General features: G+C 43.2%; 1 protein-coding gene across 2 annotated transcripts in view; it reads left to right on the top strand.

Moving 5' to 3' along the window:
- The window catches only part of LOC139173346 (mediator of RNA polymerase II transcription subunit 13-like), a 94,749-nt gene that overhangs the window by 54,913 nt on the left and 20,755 nt on the right, over positions 1-19,081 (top strand). The window contains exon 3 of one of the 2 annotated variants that reach the window (XM_070763085.1): positions 3,826-3,907. The exons of the other annotated variant lie outside the window; for it this stretch is intronic. Within the exon in view, the coding sequence (XP_070619186.1) occupies positions 3,826-3,830 (5 nt within the window). The 3' untranslated portion in view covers positions 3,831-3,907. Of the gene's footprint in view, positions 1-3,825; positions 3,908-19,081 lie in introns of those variants that run through there. 2 annotated transcript variants of the gene reach the window in all.

The raw sequence follows: 19,081 nt of genomic DNA on the forward strand, positions 1-19,081 counted from the left end.
CAGATGCTCTCAGCGTACATCAAAGAAAAAGAGACATATGTCAAGAATCATGAGGTACAACACTTAATGATTGCCATAGGGGTCAAATAAGCAACGAAGAAACAATCAATATTAATAAAAATTAATAAAAATACAGTGCTAAGGGGGAGGAAATGGGTGATAGGAATGATGAGAAAAAACTAGTAGAAATAGAAGTGCAGACTTAGTCAATAGTTTGTTGGGGGAATTATTTGTTTAGCAGAGTGATGGCGTTTGGGAAAAAACTGTTCTTGTGCCTCGTCTTGGTGTGCGGTGCTCTGTAGCGACGTTTTGAGGGTGGTAGGAGTTGAAACAGTTTGTGTCCAGGATGCGAGGGGTCCGTAGATATTTTCACAGCCCTCTTTACAGTGAGAATGCCCGAGATTCCCGTGTTGTCCTTTTTTGGCCTTGGTAAAATAAACACCTCCGCCAATGCCAGATTGTTTCCTTGGCTTAAGAACCTGGCGAGAATCTCTCAATGGGGTTGTTTTCCAAGCTGCCTCTCGGTTTACTTGAAGCAGGTTAGCAAAGCCTATTCATTTATTTTGTTATTTTATTTAGTTTGTTCCAAGGATGGCTCTGAAGCGGTTACATCAAGAATTCCATCGGCGTTAATTTTTTATAAGGCACCTGTTTGGAAATGGCAGCCTGGGTGCCATTCCTATTTACCCAGCTAAAGATATGGCCCTTCACCTTCCCCACCAGCCCCTCTGCTCTCAATGTGATGCGGCTTATTTGTTTTTCGAGCGCAGTTTGGGGCTTGAGAAGGAAAGGAAGCAAGCAGTCTTTCTTGCAAGGAAAAATTATCTGTCTGTCTGTCTGTCTGTCTGTCTGTCTGTCTGTCTGTCTGTCTGTCTACCTACCTATCATTTAAATATGTTAAAGGGTTAAATAAGGTCCAGGAGGGAAGTGTTTTTAATAGGAAAGTGAACACAAGAACAAGGGGACACAATCTGAAGTTAGTTGGGGGAAAGATCAAAAGCAACGTGAGGAAATATTATTTCACTGAAAGAGTAGTAGATCCTTGGAACAAACTTCCAGCAGACGTGGTTGGTAAATCCACAGTAACTGAATTTAAACATGCCTGGGATAAACATATATACATCCTAAGATAAAACACAGGAAATAGTATAAGGGCAGACTAGATGGACCATGAGGTCTTTTTCTGCCGTCAGTCTTCTATATTTGTATGTATGTATGTATGTATGTATGTATGTATGTATGTATGTATGTATGTATCTATCTATCTATCTATCTATCTATCTATCTATCTATCTATCTATCTATCTATCTATCTATCTATCTATCTATCTATCTATCTATCTATTATTAGATTTGTATGCCGCCCCTCTCCGGAGACTCGGACCGGCTCACAACAACAAAATACAGTAGAAATCTAATGATGAAAAAAAAAACAGTTTAAAACCCATTAATATAAAAAACAGTCATACATCCCAAACAAACAATACATAAAATGGAACAGCCCGGGGGAATCAATTTTATTTACTCAACGGGGTTTTAGGAGTTGGCGAAAGGCGAGGAGGGTGGAGGCAGTCCTGATCTCCGGGGGGGAGTTGATTCCAGAAGGTTGGGGCCGCCACAGAGAAGGCTCTTCCCCTGGGGCCCACCAGATGACATTGTAAATGCAATTGACTAGTTTTGCTTTCCTACTATTTTTTTTTTAAGGGTGTTTCTGGTTTCTGGGCGATGCATTAAAGCGGTGATGGCAAATCTTTTTCCCCTTGGTACCAAAAGAGCCTTTGTGCCTGCTATTGCACATGTGTGAGTGCCCACACCCATAATTCAATCGTTTGCTGTGTTGTATTGATAATAATAATAATAATATTGCTGAGAGGTCAAGTAGTACCAAGATAGTGGAATGACCCCCATCTCGGGCCCGCCAGAGATCATCCATCAGCGCGACCAAAACAGTTTGGGAGAGTTATCAAGTGTCTAAATTTTGGCCACTTGACCCTATGTATGCAGCAACGGTTGTAAGTGCAAGGACCTGTTGTAAACTACTTTTGCCAGCACTGTCGTAACTTTGAACGGCCATTTAAATGAATGGTTGTAAGTCAAGAACTACTTGCACACTGGCCAAAACAAATATTTATACCAAGTAGATTTTACAGGTTATATTTTCCCTCTCCCAGTTGTTCGGTGCGTTTTAATTTACATTTTTGATTGCGTGTGAGGGAAGTAAGGGTACTTCAGATTGAATGTTTATAATCAAGCACAGACCAAAGATTATTTCAGAAGTTCTTTTTTATTGGACCGTTTTATATGCATTAAAATGTGACTGCGACATTATAGCACGTGCTTCCATTTACTGCTAAAATTTTATGGGGGCAAATGAAAATTCTTATGGTTACCATTATTTAATAATCCATTTCATATTGCTTCTGGTGCTTTTAAATGTTTCTCGAGGACAGGAGATACTTAGTAACTTGGAATGTTATTGAAAATAAGCCTATTAGTCCTTTAAGAAAAAAACTTCACTTTGTATTGTGTTTTAAGTAGTATTGAACTTTGTGGAGTACTAGAAAGTATTGGTAGAGAGTCTAAAGGAAGAACAAACAACAGAAGACTAGACATTTTTTTTAAACATACAATTTGTGCTGTTTGTGAACTGTTTTATGGAGAGAATGGAGGCCCCCAAACTACTTCCCTTGTAATATGAGCTAGGCACACCTTTAACATAGTTTTATATATCCATCATATAATCAGATGGGTGAACTCTATCAATAAAGGAGAATATTTGTTGCTCAGGGTTGAAATGAAGGGGTCATTTTTATAAAGAGAGCAATCCCCATTCCTTATTACCATTGATGATATTACCTAGTTGGGTAATGAAAGGTCTGCAAGAAAACAATCAAGCTCAGAGATCATGAAGTACCCCACAGTCCCCCCTCCCTCCCTCCCTTCCTTCCCCATCCTCCTCCTTCCCCTCTCTCCCTCCCTCCTTCCTTCCTTCCCCATCCTCCTCCTTTTCTTTTCTCCTTCCTTCCTTCCTTCCCCATCCTCCTCCTTTCCCTCCCTCCCTCCCTCCCTCTCTCCTTCCTTCCTTCCTTCCCCATCCTCCTCCTTTTCCTCTCTCCTTCCTTCCTTCCTTCCCCATCCTCCTCCTTTCCCTCCCTCCCTCCCTCCCTCTCTCCTTCCTTCCTTTCTTCCCCATCCTCCTTCTTTCCCTCCCTCCCTCCCTCTCTCCTTCCTTCCTTCCCCATCCTCCTCCTTTCCCTCCCTCCCTCTCTCCTTCCTTCCTTCTTTCCTTCCCCATCCTCCTCCTTTTCCTCTCTCCTTCCTTCCTTCCTTCCCCATCCTCCTCCTTTCCCTCCCTCCCTCTCTCCTTCCTTCCTTTCTTCCCCATTCTCCTCCTTTTCCTCTCTCCTTCCTTCCTTCCTTCCTTCCTTCCTTCCTTCCTTCCTTCCTTCCTTCCTTCCTTCCACATCCTCCTCCTTTCCCTCCCTCCCTCCTTCCCTTCTCCCCCCCCCCAAATCTTTTTGACTGTTGGCTTAATTTCACTGAGAAGGAATGTGATTCTCAAGATACTTGAATCTTTAGTAGTGACTTCACAAGCTGGACATTTTCATTCTCATCAATTCTGCTTTTTTTGTTAATATCTTGAAGTAATTCATATGGTCAAATCCAGGTGTCATCCCCCCAAGATGCAACCCTGAACCAAACTTGCCCTGGCCATGATAGATGTGTAGACACCCTGTAAAATAGGTCAAAATGTCATCACCAAATTGTGACTGCGGGGCTCAAAAAACAAACTACCGTATCTAACATACAGTTTCTGAATTCCAGAATAGAGCCTACAATGGAGATTTCTGCTGATTACCTAGCTGTGGCCAATGAAGATAAAAATTGTATCTGCCCTCAGGACAGGCACTTATATTTTTTTTCTATTTTTTGTCTCTATTTTTTAAAAAAACCAAAGTGTGATTTGAATGTGCCATGCGATAAATAAATAAATCTCCATTGTTCATACCCTAACTGTACTTTCTGTCTGTATCAATTATATTTTGGCCTCCTTATACCCTTGGCATCTGGCTGACATCTTCTTTGAATAAGCTACTACAGTATTTGGGCAAAACTAAAAGTCTTTGTATAGCGTGGGGGGGGGGGGCACTTCCGGGATATCTTATTTCTTTGCCATCTGTAGCAGAGTTCCTGTATATTCTGTAGTATTTATATTTGACTTCCTTCCTTCCTCAGGAAATGAGTTACATAGAAATTCAGAAATGTTTTTTTTAAAAAAAATGTATGGGGGCTTTTTTGCAGCTGATTAAGGGACAATATTTAAAAGGCGCCACTGGTTGTTCTTATTTTCATTTCATTATTTCATTTTCTTTTAGAATTGATAAAATTTAGACAATATGTTATTGTATTAGAATAGTGGAAGGTCTTAAGCATCAAACATATCAGGAAAGACTCAATGAACTCAATCTGTATAGTCTGCAGCAGTGATTTTCAACCTTTTTTGAGTTGCGGCACATTTTTTACATATACAAAATCATGGGGCACATTGAGCAGAGGGGAGTGGGGGGGCTAAAAAAAGTTTGGACAAAAAAAATTATCTTTCTCTCTTCCTCCCTTCCCCTCTCTATCCATCCCTCTTTCTTTCTCTCTTCCTTCCTCTCTTTTTTGCTCTCTTTCTATCTCTCTTGCTTTCTTTCTCTCTCTTTCTTTCTTTCTCTCTCTCTTGCTTTCTTTCTCTCCCTCTCTTGCTTTCTCTCTCTCTCTTTCTCTCTCTTGCTGAGCTTCGCGGCACACCTGACCATGTCTCGCGGCACACTAGTTGAAAAACACTGGTCTGGAGGACAGAAGGGAAAAGGGGACATGATTGAAACATTTACATATGTTCAAGGGTTAAATAAGGTCCCGGAGAGAAGTGTTTTTAATAGGAAAGTGAACCCAAGAACAAGGGGACACAATCTGAAGTTAGTTGGGGGAAAGATCAAAAGCAACATGAGAAAATATTATTTTACCGAAAGATTAGTAGATCCTTGGAACAAACTTCCAGCAGACGTGGTTGGTAAATCCACAGTAACTGAATTTAAACATGCCTGGGATAAACACATATCCATCCTAAGATAAAATACAGAAAATAGTATAAGGGCAGACTAGATGGACCATGAGGTCTTTTTTTGCCGACAGACTTCTATGTTTCTATGTTGTGCGCTTGTGTGGCAGGGAAATGGAATTACCTAGGTCTTGAGAGGGGGCTGTTTCCTCTCGCGCTTCTGAAGCTGTCACTTCTGCTGATCAAAATGGATTAGTCTTAATCAAGGCAATTTAAATCAGAAAGAACAAGGGCTGATTTAAATAAAGTGCATTAACTTCCTAACTGATACCTTTCCTGATCTGGCATGGTTGTTATAACAATTAAATATGGGTTTCTGAAGGCACTTCATTAGATAAATTGTTTTTTTGTGACATTTTCATTGATCACATCCAAATGAAAGCCTCACCTAAACTGTGTTTCGAATAGTATAGAATAGAATTTTTATTGGCCAAGTGTGATTGGACACACAAGGAATTTGTCTTGGTGCAGATGCTCTCAGCGTACATAAAATAAAATATACATTTGTCAAGAATCATGTGGTACAACACTTAATGATTGTCATAGGGGTCAAATAAGCAATGAAGAAGCAATATTAATAAAAATCTTAGGATATAAGCAACAAGTTACAGTCATACAGTCAACATGGGAGGAAATGGGTGAAAGGAATAATGAGAAAAACTAGTAGAATAGAAGTGCAGATTTAGTAGAAAGTCTGACAGTGTTGAGGGAATTATTTGTTTAGTAGAGTGATGGCGTTCGGGGGAAAAAACTGTTCTTGTGTCTAGTTGTCTTAGATTATATTATATTATGTTTATATTAGAAACATAGGAACATAGAAACATAGAAGATTGACAGCAGAAAAAGACCCCATGGTCCATCTAGTCTGCCCTTGTACTCTTTCAGTCAAATAATATTCTCCGTACTGAAGGAGCGGGTCCAGCAGTCACATGGGTTGCTCATGTCCAATCCGGTGGAACTGAGCCTAGTGTTAAAAAAGCTTGCCGGATCCGCCCCTTCCCCAGAATTCGCTCAGTTCGCATATCCTGCGGTTGTATTGTGATAGCTCGTTCAACATTCTAACACCTTCCCTTCGATCCTTTCCTTCAAAAGTAGTAAGAATTGTTTTACCATTATTATTTACTTGCACGAATAGCGCCAGCCGTTTGAGGCTCGGCTTTTTTCTTTTGGAGAAGTTGCGGTTTCGTTTTCCCCCGGCGGTTTTGCCGTGTACGATTCCCGCTGCCGCTTGTGGATTCCTTTAATCCCTTGGCCTGGAGGTCTCGGTGCAAGTATTGATTTATTGATTATTATTGTATATGATTAAAGGGCTTTAATATACCTCCTGCGGAGTGAGACGCCTTCTAGTCTCCTGGACTTAGTCGATCGCTTTCCCTTTTAAAAATCCTATTTCGGAGCGATTTTTTGGCGCGAAGGCCTTCGCGCCCTTTTTAAATTTAGGCCTCTTGTGTTGGCCTTCTGCCAGCCGCGTAGGCCTCAGTCCACCGCGTGGATCCCGGAGCGGGCCTTGGGACGCCCAGGCTTAATTCTCCACCGGCTAAGCCTCCAACCAGAGTGCCTTGGTTTACTTAATTGAAAAGTTTAGGGAGGCTGGGCCCCGCTGGATCTGGGGACACGAACTCTGGGTTTGCCCAGATTGCCCTCAAGTCTCAGCAGCTTCGAGGCCTCGAAGCAGGATCCATTCCTCTTGGGAAATACTTGAAATTCTTCTCCTTAATTATTCAGTTATTGGCTCAGCCTTGTCTTCTGTTAATTGTCAGACTATGGCTACTTTTCCCAAGAGAGGCACAACTAAAGGTCCCAGAGAGGCCAGGCCTACAGGCGATGAAATTACTAGTATCCCCCAGGCCTCTTCCTCCTCTTCTCCAGGGGCCCGCCCCTCGACCAAGGTCACCAGGGCCGAGAAGAGAAGGGACCTAGCCCTACAAAGAATCCATGATAAATCAGCAAAACGTTTGAAAGTACAGGCCCAAGTGCTCAGTAGTCTAGACCCCCCAGAGGCTTCTAGTCTACCTCCTTCTGGGGTCCCTGTGTTATCTCTGGATGAGCCTAACCTAGACAGACCCCAACCTAACCTATGGGGCATAGGTCCAGAGGAACCAGATATTATTGAAGATTCCCCCCAGCCAGGATCCTCCCAGGCCTTTAGGGATTCTTCTGCCATTCCTGCTGATATTTCTAGTTTACCTCCTGAGTTCCAATCTATTTTTTCTGTGTTGTCCAAGGCCATTGATGCCAAACTCTCTACCATCAATGAGCTTTCCTTACCTCCTCCTCCTCCTCGTCCCTCCCGCCCCTTGGGTTCCTCCCCAGCGGTTAGAGCTCCTATTCAGGAGGATTCAGATTCCTCTCAGGATGAATATGAGGATTTGGAGGATGATGAGGATCCTTTTCAAGGCCTTTCAGATGATGAGGAATCCCAAATAAAGGTTCCTTCTCCAATTACTATTTTTCCTTCTCAATTATTCAAATCTCTTCTCCTCAAAGCTAGAATTTCTACGGGATTAGCGGCCCAGGAGAAACAAGCCTCCACTTCCACTGATCCCCCGGAGGAGAATTTACCTTACTTCACAGAGGAACAGGAGGATAACGAGGTAATTCCTATGCCTAAATTGTTTAAAGATGCCTTACTTAAACAGTGGGATTTCCCAGCCTCTGGCCTTAATCCCTCCACCAAGGACAGAAAATTGTACAAACTTTCCTCTTCCTATGAAGAGCTCCTATCCTTTCCTAAACCAGATGAACCTGTCAAGATCCTTCACTCGGCAGCGGCTGTGCCAGGCGAAGCGGAGGAAGTCCTCCGCCCAGAGGACAAGCGGATTGAACAAATGCTCAAAAGAGGATTCACCGCAGATTCCTGGGCCATTAAAAGTTCTGCAGCAGCTTCCTTTTTCTCCAGAGCCATGCTTCTGTGGCTTCGCCAACTACAACAGCATATTCCTCCCGATGACTTGAGAGGCCAACAAGACTTCAACAAAGTCTTTGCAGCTGCCCAGTACGTGGCTGATGCCACCTTGCAATCTACTAGATTTTCTGCCAAGTCTATTGCAGCTTCTACAACGGCAAGAAGACTCCTATGGATTCGCCCTTGGCAAGCGGGAGTACGCCAGAAATGGCAGTTATCCCAGGGTCCCTTAAAGCGCGACCTTCTTTTCGGTGATCTTCTGGATCCACTCCTCACGGAAACCACGGACAAGAAGAAAGTCTTGGGCCCAACCACCAAAAAGGCTACCAAAACGCAGTCCTTTCGTCGCCCAGGGCGCCAGCCAGATCAAGCGGCTTCCTATCAGAGATCTCCAGGTCAGTATTCCCCCCGCTTTCGTTCCCAAGGTAGGAACTCCAGGGGCAGAGGTTTTCGCTTCCAAAGGGGAGCGTCCTCTAACAGGGCTTCAAAAAAACCTAGATGGTAATTTTTCCTCTATTCCCATAGGGGGTCGCCTAGCCCATTTCGCCTCTAATTGGCGTCTCACCTCCAAGGACCCCTGGGTCATTGACACTGTTCAAACAGGCCTGCTGTTAGAATTTGTTTCTCCTCCCCCGAAACGTTTTATTTCCTGCCCTTCTCCCAGGTCCTCCTCAGATTGTAACCGTATGGAGGAGGCCATTTCTCATTTATTGTCCATCAGAGCCATTCAACCGGTTCCGTCCGGGCAGAAGGGCCTAGGATTTTACTCCATCCTATTTATGGTGCCAAAGTCCTCCGGAGGTTGGAGAGCTATTTTGGATTTAAAGAAGCTAAACCTATTCATCAAATATAGGAAGTTTAAGATGCACTCCTTATCTTCTATTTTGGCCGCCATCCACACGGGAGATTTCATGGTCTCCTTAGACCTCACTGAGGCCTATCTCCACATTCCTATAGCCAAATGCCACAGAAAATTTTTACGTTTTTCCTTTCAAGGCAGGCATTTCCAGTATAGGGCAATGCCATTTGGCCTTTCCTCGGCCCCTCGGGTCTTTACAAAGCTCTTGGGGTCCCTGGCGGCCTATATCCGGGCGTCTCCCATCCATATTTTATGTTATCTTGATGATATTTTGATTCATGGGAACTCCCTAGAGAAAGTGAAAACAGACCTGTCTGTCACCATGTCAGTCCTTCAGGACCATGGATTTTCCATCAACTTTGATAAAAGTCATCTCCAACCTTCCACATCCATCTTACACCTGGGTTCCATTATTAATTCAGAATCCTCCCAGGTTTTTCTCTCTCCCGAGAGAAAACTCAGTATAGGGGAGTTAATTTCCAACATTTTATCCAAACCTTCAGTATCCATAGTAACTCTGTCTTCCCTTTTGGGGAAGATGGTGTCATGCATAGGCATCATTCCCTGGGCTCGCCTTCATGCTAGGGAACTTCAGTGGCTCCTATTACCCTTTCAGAGATCGGGGCACAGCAACTCAAATCGTCGCATTGTCATCCCACTAAGTGTTCGCAGATCCTTCAAGTGGTGGAAGTCTCCGGCCATGGACAAAGGATCCCCGTTCAGGTGCCCGGATCAATTTGTCATCACCACAGATGCCAGCCTATCGGGATGGGGCGCCCACGCCCAGGGGATGATAGCCCAGGGCACGTGGTCCCCGGAGGAAGCCTCCAAGCCAATCAATTGGCTAGAATTAAGAGCCGTTTCCCTGGCTCTGAAACATTTCTCTCCTCGCATTCCCAACCGGCACGTTCTCATTCTCACCGACAACATTGCCACAAAAAGCCATATCTGCAGACAGGGGGGCACGAGATCCAAGGCACTCATGAGGGAGGCTCTCAAGTTAGGCCTTTGGGCGGAAAAACATCTTCGGTCGCTCCTAGCCGACCACATCTCGGGGAGCCTCAACGTCCAGGCGGACTGGCTATCTCGAGCAACGATAGATCCAGGAGAGTGGAACCTCCATCAGGACCTGTTCCATCAAATCTGCCTCAGATTCGGCCTACCTACTCTGGATCTCTTCGCGACCAATGCGAACGCCCAACTCCCTCGCTTCTTTTCCAGATTTCCATCCCCGGGAGCGGAAGCAATCAATGCCCTCCGGAGCCCATGGCCTCCAGGCCTACTTTACGCATTTCCTCCAATTCCAATCCTCCCGGACGTGATTCACAAGGTCCTCACCGAGAGGGCCCGAGTAATCTTAATCGCTCCTCATTGGCCCCGCCGGCCCTGGTTCGCGGATCTCCAACAGTTGTCCGTCCAGGACCCCTGGCGACTCCCCGTTTCGGGGGATATGCTGCGGCAGGGGGCCTCATTCCATCCAGACCCGGAGTGGTTCCACCTCACCGCCTGGCTGTTATCAGGAGAGACTTAGAACTGCGTGGTCATGACCCCGATACAGCGGAGGTCATTTTAAAGGCCAGAAGGAGTTCGACCAATCGAATCTACGACCACACGTGGTCCAAGTTCCACCAGTGGTGTCTACAGGAAGGCCTCTCTCCTCTGTGCATCCCCATACACAGAATCATTTCCTTCCTTATGCAAGGCTTCCATAAAGGACTTTCTACCAGCACCCTCCGGCGTCATCTGGCAGCCATTTCATCTGTCCTAGGGGGCCCCCGCAGACAGCCTCTCCGATCCTTTCCAGAGGTTCAGGAATTCCTCAAGGGCATAGCCAACCTCAGACCTTCCAAGGTCCACAGGTATCCCTCTTGGGATTTGCCACGGGTTCTCCATTCCCTCACGCAGGCACCATACGAACCCCTAAAATCAGCGTCCCTCAGGTACTTATCCTTTAAGGTAGCATTCCTGGTGGCTATTACCTCTGCACGACGCATTTCGGAGCTGGCTGCCCTCTCAATCAGACAGGACCTTTGTCAATTTCATCAGGACAAGGTAGTCTTGCGACTGGACCCTACCTTCTTACCCAAGGTCAGTTCCATGTTCCACAGAACTCAGGATATTGTCCTACCTTCCTTCTGCCTCCAACGAGACCATCCCTTGGCAATTAGATGGCACACTCTGGATCTTATTAGAGCGCTGAGAATCTATATCCAACGCACAGGACCCTTTCGGAGGTCAGAAGCACTGTTTATAGCCTATCACCCCAGAGTCATGGGGACCAAGGTGTCTTCAACAGTAATAGGCCGTTGGATCAGAGGGACTATAGCTAAGGCCTATGAATCGGCCTCCCTCTCAGTTCCAAGGAACATCACTGCGCATTCCACCAGGAGCGCAGCCACCTCGGCCGCTTGGGCGACTCAAGCCCCGTTGGAGGAGGTCTGCAAAGCAGCCACTTGGGCCTCGCCAAATTCCTTCATCAGGCACTACAAGATTGATGCTTACGCTTCAGCGGACGCTGCCTTCGGCAGAAGGGTACTCCAATCCGTTATCTCACACGATAGCAAGCTAATCCCACCCTAGGGACCATCTATTGGGTATGTCCCATGTGACTGCTGGACCCGCTCCTTCAGTACGGAGAATAGGCGTTGATTGCTTACCTGAACGCCTCTTCTCGTACGGTGAGCGGGTACAGCAGTCACTTCCCGCCCTTGTATGTGTCTTCCTTACCTTTCTATAATCCTTTTTCCTCTAACAATAAGAGTTGAACACTACAGAGCTTCACAGCTGAGCCTAGTCTATGGATTCGCGAATTCTGGGGAAGGGGCGGATCCGGCAAGCTTTTTTAACACTAGGCTCAGTTCCACCGGATTGGACATGAGCAACCCATGTGACTGCTGTACCCGCTCACCGTACGAGAAGAGGCGTTCAGGTAAGCAATCAACGCCTATTTTCTCACATTGCTTCTGATCTTTCCCCCAACTAACTTCAGATTGTGCCCCTTTGTTCTTGTGTTCGCTTTCCTATTAAAAACACTTCCCTCCTGGACCTTATTTAATCTTTTAACATATTTAAATTTAAAACATTTAAAAGGCACCTTAGGCAAAGCTTTGTCCACGCACTGGAAATGGCAGGTTGTCCAAAGAATTCTTGCTGGCGAGTAAAGAAACCTCGGAGTATCATTTCAGGCCTCTGGGCTATGCAATTCACAGTTCTTTTGCACCACAGATTATTCTGCTAGGAGAACGGACTGTGAGGCGAGATTTCTGGTGGCAGCTGACCATAGGTTCAAGAAGCTAAGCCAATTTCCCTCACTTCCTGTCGCCTTTCCAGACCCTCCTGCCTTCTCACCCAGGATGGCCCATTGCTTCCCTTTCTGGGGCCAGGGGCCAGGCTCAGTCGTTGCCTTTCTCTCCATCTGTCTGTCTGTCTATCATCTACCTACCTACCTACCTACCTACATACCTATCCTCTATTTATCATCTGTCTGTCTCTCTCTATCAGGGCAGTATGAACCTTGGAGGGGGGGAGGTGTAGTTGATCCATCCATCCATCCATCCATCCATCCATCCATCCATCCATCATTTATCATCTGTGTCTGTCTGTCTGTTTCTTCTGCCTGCCTATAGAAACAGAAACCTAGAAGACTGACAGTATCTTCTATCTATGTATCTATATACAGTATCTATCTACCTATGTATCTGTATGTATCTATGTATCTATCTATTTATGTATCTATCTATTTATGTATCTATGTATCTATCTATGTATCTATGTATCTATGTATCTATCTACCTACCTACCTACCTTTTATCTATCTCTCTTGCTGCCCATTTATTGTGTCTTCCTTCCTTCCTTCCTTCCTTCCTTCCTTCCTTCCTTCCTTCCTTCCTTCCTTCCTTCCTTCCTTCCTTCCTTCCTTCCTTCCTTCCTTCCTCCCTCCCTCCCTCCCTCCCTCCCTCCCTCCCTCCCTCCCTCCCTCCCTCCCTCGCATAAAATTAAAAAAACCTCAATGAATAGGAACCCTAACTTTAAAATTCATTTCAAATAAGGCTGACCCATATCACGAAAAGGGAAGGGAACAATGTACACACAGGGAGGAGGTGGGGTGTTGATCTACTCCTCCTATTGCCTTATCTATTCCAATACTCTATTGTGGTGTGAAAGAAAAGAACCTGTGGGAAATTTTGCTTTCTTCTGTGTTTCTTCTCTGAATCTGTGGCAGAGAACTTGGGAAATGTGCTGAGGGGTGGGGGATGCAATGCTGTGTATTTTCCCATGCAGGGGAAAAGCCCTCACATATTTTATTCAGAAAACAAAAATGACACAAGAAAACATGCCAAAAGTTTACTTTTACGGTACTTCCAAGGAAGCAATCCTGGCATTTTCAAGTTGAGGAGTTTGCTTGTCTTAATACCCTTTGGAGAACTAGAAGAAACCCCTGTTCCAGATCTAGGAACAAATAAACAGGAATCACGGGGATCTGTTTCAATATCTGTAGCTTAAACCCCGAGATCTAAATGCTTGGAAGGAATTGAGAGAAACTATTAAATGTGGTTGGAATTAGTTAGAGGGTTGAATCTGAGCTGAAGTCCAACTTCTGAAAGTAAATAAAATCAATGCTTTTACCACAGGCAAGTTACTGAACCATGTAATTAGTTTTTTTCCATGAAAATAAGACATTATACCAAGGGAGCAGCGGAGCAGTATTTATTCTAGTTATGTGAAAATTAAACAATCATTAAAAGGGTGGTTTTTTTAATTGCCTGAGGGGCGACTCTAATCAGGAGGTTGTCCCCCACCCCTTCCGCCCCCCTCTTTGCTATTTATTGGGGAAATTAGAGCAATATCTTTTATAAGTAGATGTGTTTGGGTTTCTTTCTTTCTTTTTTTTTTTCCTGGCGAAATGAAGTTACTTAAACGCGTAAGAAAAATCTGGATGAGCTTCCGTTTTGATGTTCTGAATCATAGTTTTGGTCTGTGCTGTGAAAAGCGATTTTGTACAAATTTTGGACCGGGCAGCCGCCGTGCGCAGGAAAAGCCACAAAGAACCTCACAAGACCTTCAGTGTATTCGCCTTGTAAGGTGACATGCTGTTTATCCCTTTTAAAAGCACATCTTACTAATCTTACAAACAGATGAGCTGTTAACTTGGAATGTGGACTTTTCTTGTGGCAACCAATAATTATCATTCAGGCACAGATTTGTCCAAGAGTCTAGGACACACGTTGCCTTAAATTTCAACTCTGATGTTCTGCATCTTATTTTCTAACCTACCTACCTACCTACCGCTATATAGAGCGCTGGTGAGGCCACATTTGGAAGACTGTGTTCAGTTCTGGAGACCTCACCTACAAAAAGATATTGACAAAATTGAACGGGTCCAAAGACGGGCTACAAGAATGGTGGAAGGTCTTAAGCATAAAATGTATCAGGAAAGACTTCATGAACTCAATCTGTATAGTCTGGAGGACAGAAGGGAAATGGGGGACACGATCGAAACGTTTAAATATGTTAAAGGGTTAAATAAGGTCCAGGAGGGAAGTGTTTTTAATAGGAAAGTGAACACAAGGACAAGGGGACACAATCTGAAGTTAGTTGGGGGAAAGATCAAAAGCAACATGAGAAAATATTATTTTACTGAAAGAGTAGTACTGTAGATCCTTGGAACAAACTTCCAGCAGACGTGGTAGATAAATCCACAGTAACTGAATTTAAACATGCCTGGGATAAACATATATCCATCCTAAGATAAAATACAGAAAATAGTATAAGGGTAGACTAGATGGACCATGAGGTCTTTTTCTGCCGTCAGACTTCTATGTTTCTATGTTTCTATGTTTCTAACTGTTTTATTTATTACTTATTTAGCGTATGGCATCTAAGTCAACCTCAACTCAGCAAAGGCAGGATTTATTTAACATCCACGTGATTCATTCAGCAATTAAAACATAGAAACATAGAAGACTGATGGCAGAAAAAGACCTCATGGTCCATCTAGTCTGCCCTTATACTATTTTTTGTATTTTATCTTAGGATGGATCTATGTTTATCCCAGGCATGTTTAAATTCAGTGACTGTGGATTTACCAACCACGTCTGCTGGAAGTTTGTTCCAAGGATCTACTACTCTTTCAGTAAAATAATATTTTCTCATGTTGCTTTTGATCTTTCCCCCAACTAACTTCAGATTGTGCCCCCTTGTTCTTGTGTTCACTTTCCTATTAAAAACACTTCCCTCCTGGACCTTATTTAACCCTTTAATATATTTAAATGTTTCGATCATGTCCCCCCTTTTCCTTCTGTCCTCCAGACTATACAGATTGAGTTCATGAAGTCTTTCATGATACGTTTTATCCTTAAGACCTTCCACCATTCTTGTAGCCCGTCTTTGGAGCCGTTCAATTTTGTCAATATCTTTTTGTAGGTGGAAAAAAGCTATATTTGGAATATAAGTTGCACCCAAATTTCAGCCTCTTTTAGGGAGAAAAAGGTGAGGCTTATACTCCAAAAAATACAATAGTTTATTTTATCATTCGTACAATGAAATTAAATGCCATTTCAGTGTACATTATAACTATAAAATACACATCCTATACAATTGAATTAAACACCCCTAATATTACATTAATGTTGCACTATACAGTAGAATCCAGTATAGTTACTGCTCTGGGACAGAGGCTGCTTTCAGTCTATTTGTCCTGTACTTTTTATTGCCCTGTCCCGTCTGCCAGATGGTAATAGTTAAAAAAAAAAGAAAGGGTGCCCAGGATGAGATGGATCTTTAAGAATGTTTTGAACTTCCTTAAGGCAGTGGGGAGCTATAAAGCTCTTCCAAAGAGTAGAGAGGGCAACCAATAATGTATACAGTATTTTCTTTTATGTACACTGAGAGCATCTGCACCAAAGAGAAATTCCTTGTGTGTCCAACCACACTTAGCCAATAAAGAATTTATCTATCTATCTATCTATCTATCTATCTATCTATCTATCTATCTATCTATCTATCTATCTATCTATCTATCTATCTATCTATCATATCTATCTATCTATCTATCTATCTATCTATCTATCTATCTATCATATCTATCTCTATCTATCTATCTATCTATCTATCTATCTATCTATCTATCTATCTATCTGTCATATCTATCTATCTATCTTATCTATCTATCATATCTATCTATCTCTATCTATCTATCTATCTATCTATCTATCTATCTATCTGTCATATCTATCTATCTATCTATCTATCTATCTATCTATCATATCTATCATATCTATCTATCTATCTATCTATCTATCTATCTATCTTATATATCTATCTCTATCTATCTATCATATCTATCTATCTATCTATCTATCTTATCTATCTACATCTATCTATCTTTCTATCTATCTATCTATCTATCTATCTATCTATCTATCTTATCTATCTGTCATATCTATCTATCGTATATATCTATCTCTATCTATCGTATCTCTCTCTCTCTCTCTGTCCGTCCGTCCATCCATCCATCCATCCATCCATCCATCTTTTCCAGAGGGAAAGCTATTGAAAATTTAAAAAACGGGCCCGATTAAAAAGTCCAGACCAGGTTTAGGAAGCTATTTGAAGTAAACTTGTTCGTATGAGCTATAGAATCACCACGTGTAAATCTGTTTTGGAAATGAAACAATCTGTTTCTATGATCACGCCCTGCAACATTTTTTTTTTTGGCCAGGCGAAATACACTGCTCAAAAAAATAAAGGGAGCACTCAAAGAACCCACCCTAGATCTGAATGGATGAAACATTCTCATGGAATACTCTGTTCTGTACAAAGTTGAATCTGCTGACAACATGTGAAATTGCCTGTCAATCAGTGTTGCTTCCTAAGCGGACAGTTTGATTTCACAGAAGTTGGATGGACTTGGAGTTATAGTGTGTTGTTTAAGTGTTCCCTTTATTTATTTATTTTTTTTGAGCAGTGTATTTGCTTGTGGAAAGTCGTCGGCCTTTTCATTCCATGAAATATTTCTCCAGGCTGCTTCCCAATTCACTCGTTCGGATGGGAAAGCTTTACTTGGTCTGCTTTGGAAGAAATTAATTGCTTTGAAGAATTAACTTAATTACCCCTGTAAATGTTTTCGCTGACTAAGCAAGGTAGCTGTGTCCCCCCCCCCTTTCAACCCTTTCCTCTAGTCTCCCTATCACAATCAAAGTCCATCTTTTGCCAATTTCAGCTCATCCAGACTTTTAGCTGTACTTTCTCTTCACATTTGAGGTATCTGTATTTCCTTTCATCGGTTTTCCCTTTCCCTTTCTCTGTTTGTGTCTCTGTGTATTTTTAAATCAGATGTTCACCAAGGTATTTATACAATTGCATTGATCCTTTCCTTCCCCTTCTTCCCCCCTCTTAGGGATGTTTATTTTGTAACTGTACTTTTAACACATCCGTTTGCAAATATATTCTCTGTCTCGGGCTGCTGTTCCCACAATGTCCTGCTGTGGAATCCTACTCATCATTGCTTGGTGTTTATTAAAACTACCTCCTCCTCCTTCTCTTCCTCCTCTTTCTCTTCCTCTCCTCCTCTCCTTCTTGTACTTTTTCTTTTTCTTCTTCTTCCTCTTCTTCCCCACCACCTCCTCCTCCTCTTCTTTCTTTTTCTTCTTCCTCTTTCTCTTCCTCTTCCTCTCCTCCTCTTCTTTTTCTTCTTCTTCTTCTTCCTCTTCTTCTTCCTCCCCGCCACCACCTCCTCCTCTTTCTCTTTCTTCTTCTTCTTCTTCTTCTACCTCCTCTTTCTCTTTCTCCTCCTTCTCTTCCTCTCCTCCTCTCCTTCTTGTTCTTCTTTTTCTTGTTCTTCCTCTTCCTCCCCGCCACCACCTCCTCCTCTTTCTCTTTCTTCTTCTTCTTCTTCTTCCTCCTCTTTCTCTTCTTCTTCCTCCTCCTCCTCTTCCTCCTCCTCTCCTCCTCTTCTTCTTTTTCTTCTTCTTTTTCTTCTTCCTCTTTCTCTTCTCCTCCTCCTCTTTCTCTTCCTCTCCTTCTTCTTCTTCTTCTTTTTCTTTTTCTTCTTCTTTTTTTCTTCTTCCTCTTTCTCTTCTTCTCCTCTTTCTCTTCCTCTCGTCCTCTTCTTCTTCTTCTTCTTCTTTTTCTTCTTCTTCTTTTTCTTCTTTTTCTTTCTCTTCTTCTCCTCCTCTTTCTCTTCCTCTCCTCCTCTCCTTCTTCTTTTTCTTTTTCTTCTTCTTCCTCTTCCTCTCCACCACCACCTCCTCCTCTTTCTTCTTCTTCTTCCTCCTCTTTCTCCTCCTCCTCCTCCTTCTCCTCCTCTTTCTACTCCTCCTCCTCCTCTTCCTCTCCTCCTCTCCTCCTCCTCCTTCTTCTTCTTTTTCTTCTTCCTCTTTCTCTTCTTCTCCTCCTCCTCTTTCTCTTCCTCTCCTCCTCTCCTTCTTCTTCTTCTTTTTCTTCTTTTTCTGTTTCTTCTTCTTCCTCTTCCTCTCCGCCACCACCTCCTCCTCTTTCTTCTTCTTCTTCTTCCTCCTCCTCTTTCTCCTCCTCCTCCTCTTTCTCCTCCTCCTCCTCCTCCTCCCCCTCCTCCTCTCCCCCCCCTTCCCACCCCAAGGATATTCATTCAGCTTTAGTTGCCTTTAAGGTCATGGTCACTTCCTGCTAAGTTCCAACTACTTTCTCTTCGAATCGTTTTCTTGGTAAATTAAGAAGAGCTGATTTCACTGGGGGCAATTTTCCCCTCTTTTAAAAGAAGACGTTGTTAGCAAGAACAGAAATTTCCAGCAAAGGGTGATGTTTGGCAGAATTGGTTTCTCAGTAAATACTGGTGTAATTTTTAAAAGGCCAGCCAAATTCTGCTAAAACAAACAAATCTCATGATGGAAATAGCTAGAAATGGGTTTGGACACCCACCTAAAGAGCGTTCGTTCCGCTTCTCCCCCCCCCCCCGTCTTTAAGTTCTTGGTTCTGTTTTTGCGTTGTTTTTCGTCATTTGGTTTTTCTGCAGTAGGAAACAAGGTTTTTATCATGTTGTAAATGGCATCTTAACTACGTGTTTCAGGCTGTAAAATATTATGCCGAAACGAGCAGTTTAGCTCAGGCTAAGACATTACACTCCGAAGCTGCTGAAACAATAGTGGGCTATGCTTGGAATGTCTTTTTAAAAAGACAACCAGGATGTTAATCCACATTATTTTTTAAAGGCATCGCTGCATAGTTCAAAGTTCAA

The sequence above is a fragment of the Erythrolamprus reginae genome, chromosome 10 (assembly GCF_031021105.1).
Source record: "Erythrolamprus reginae isolate rEryReg1 chromosome 10, rEryReg1.hap1, whole genome shotgun sequence".
Taxonomy (NCBI): Eukaryota; Metazoa; Chordata; class Lepidosauria; order Squamata; family Dipsadidae; genus Erythrolamprus; species Erythrolamprus reginae.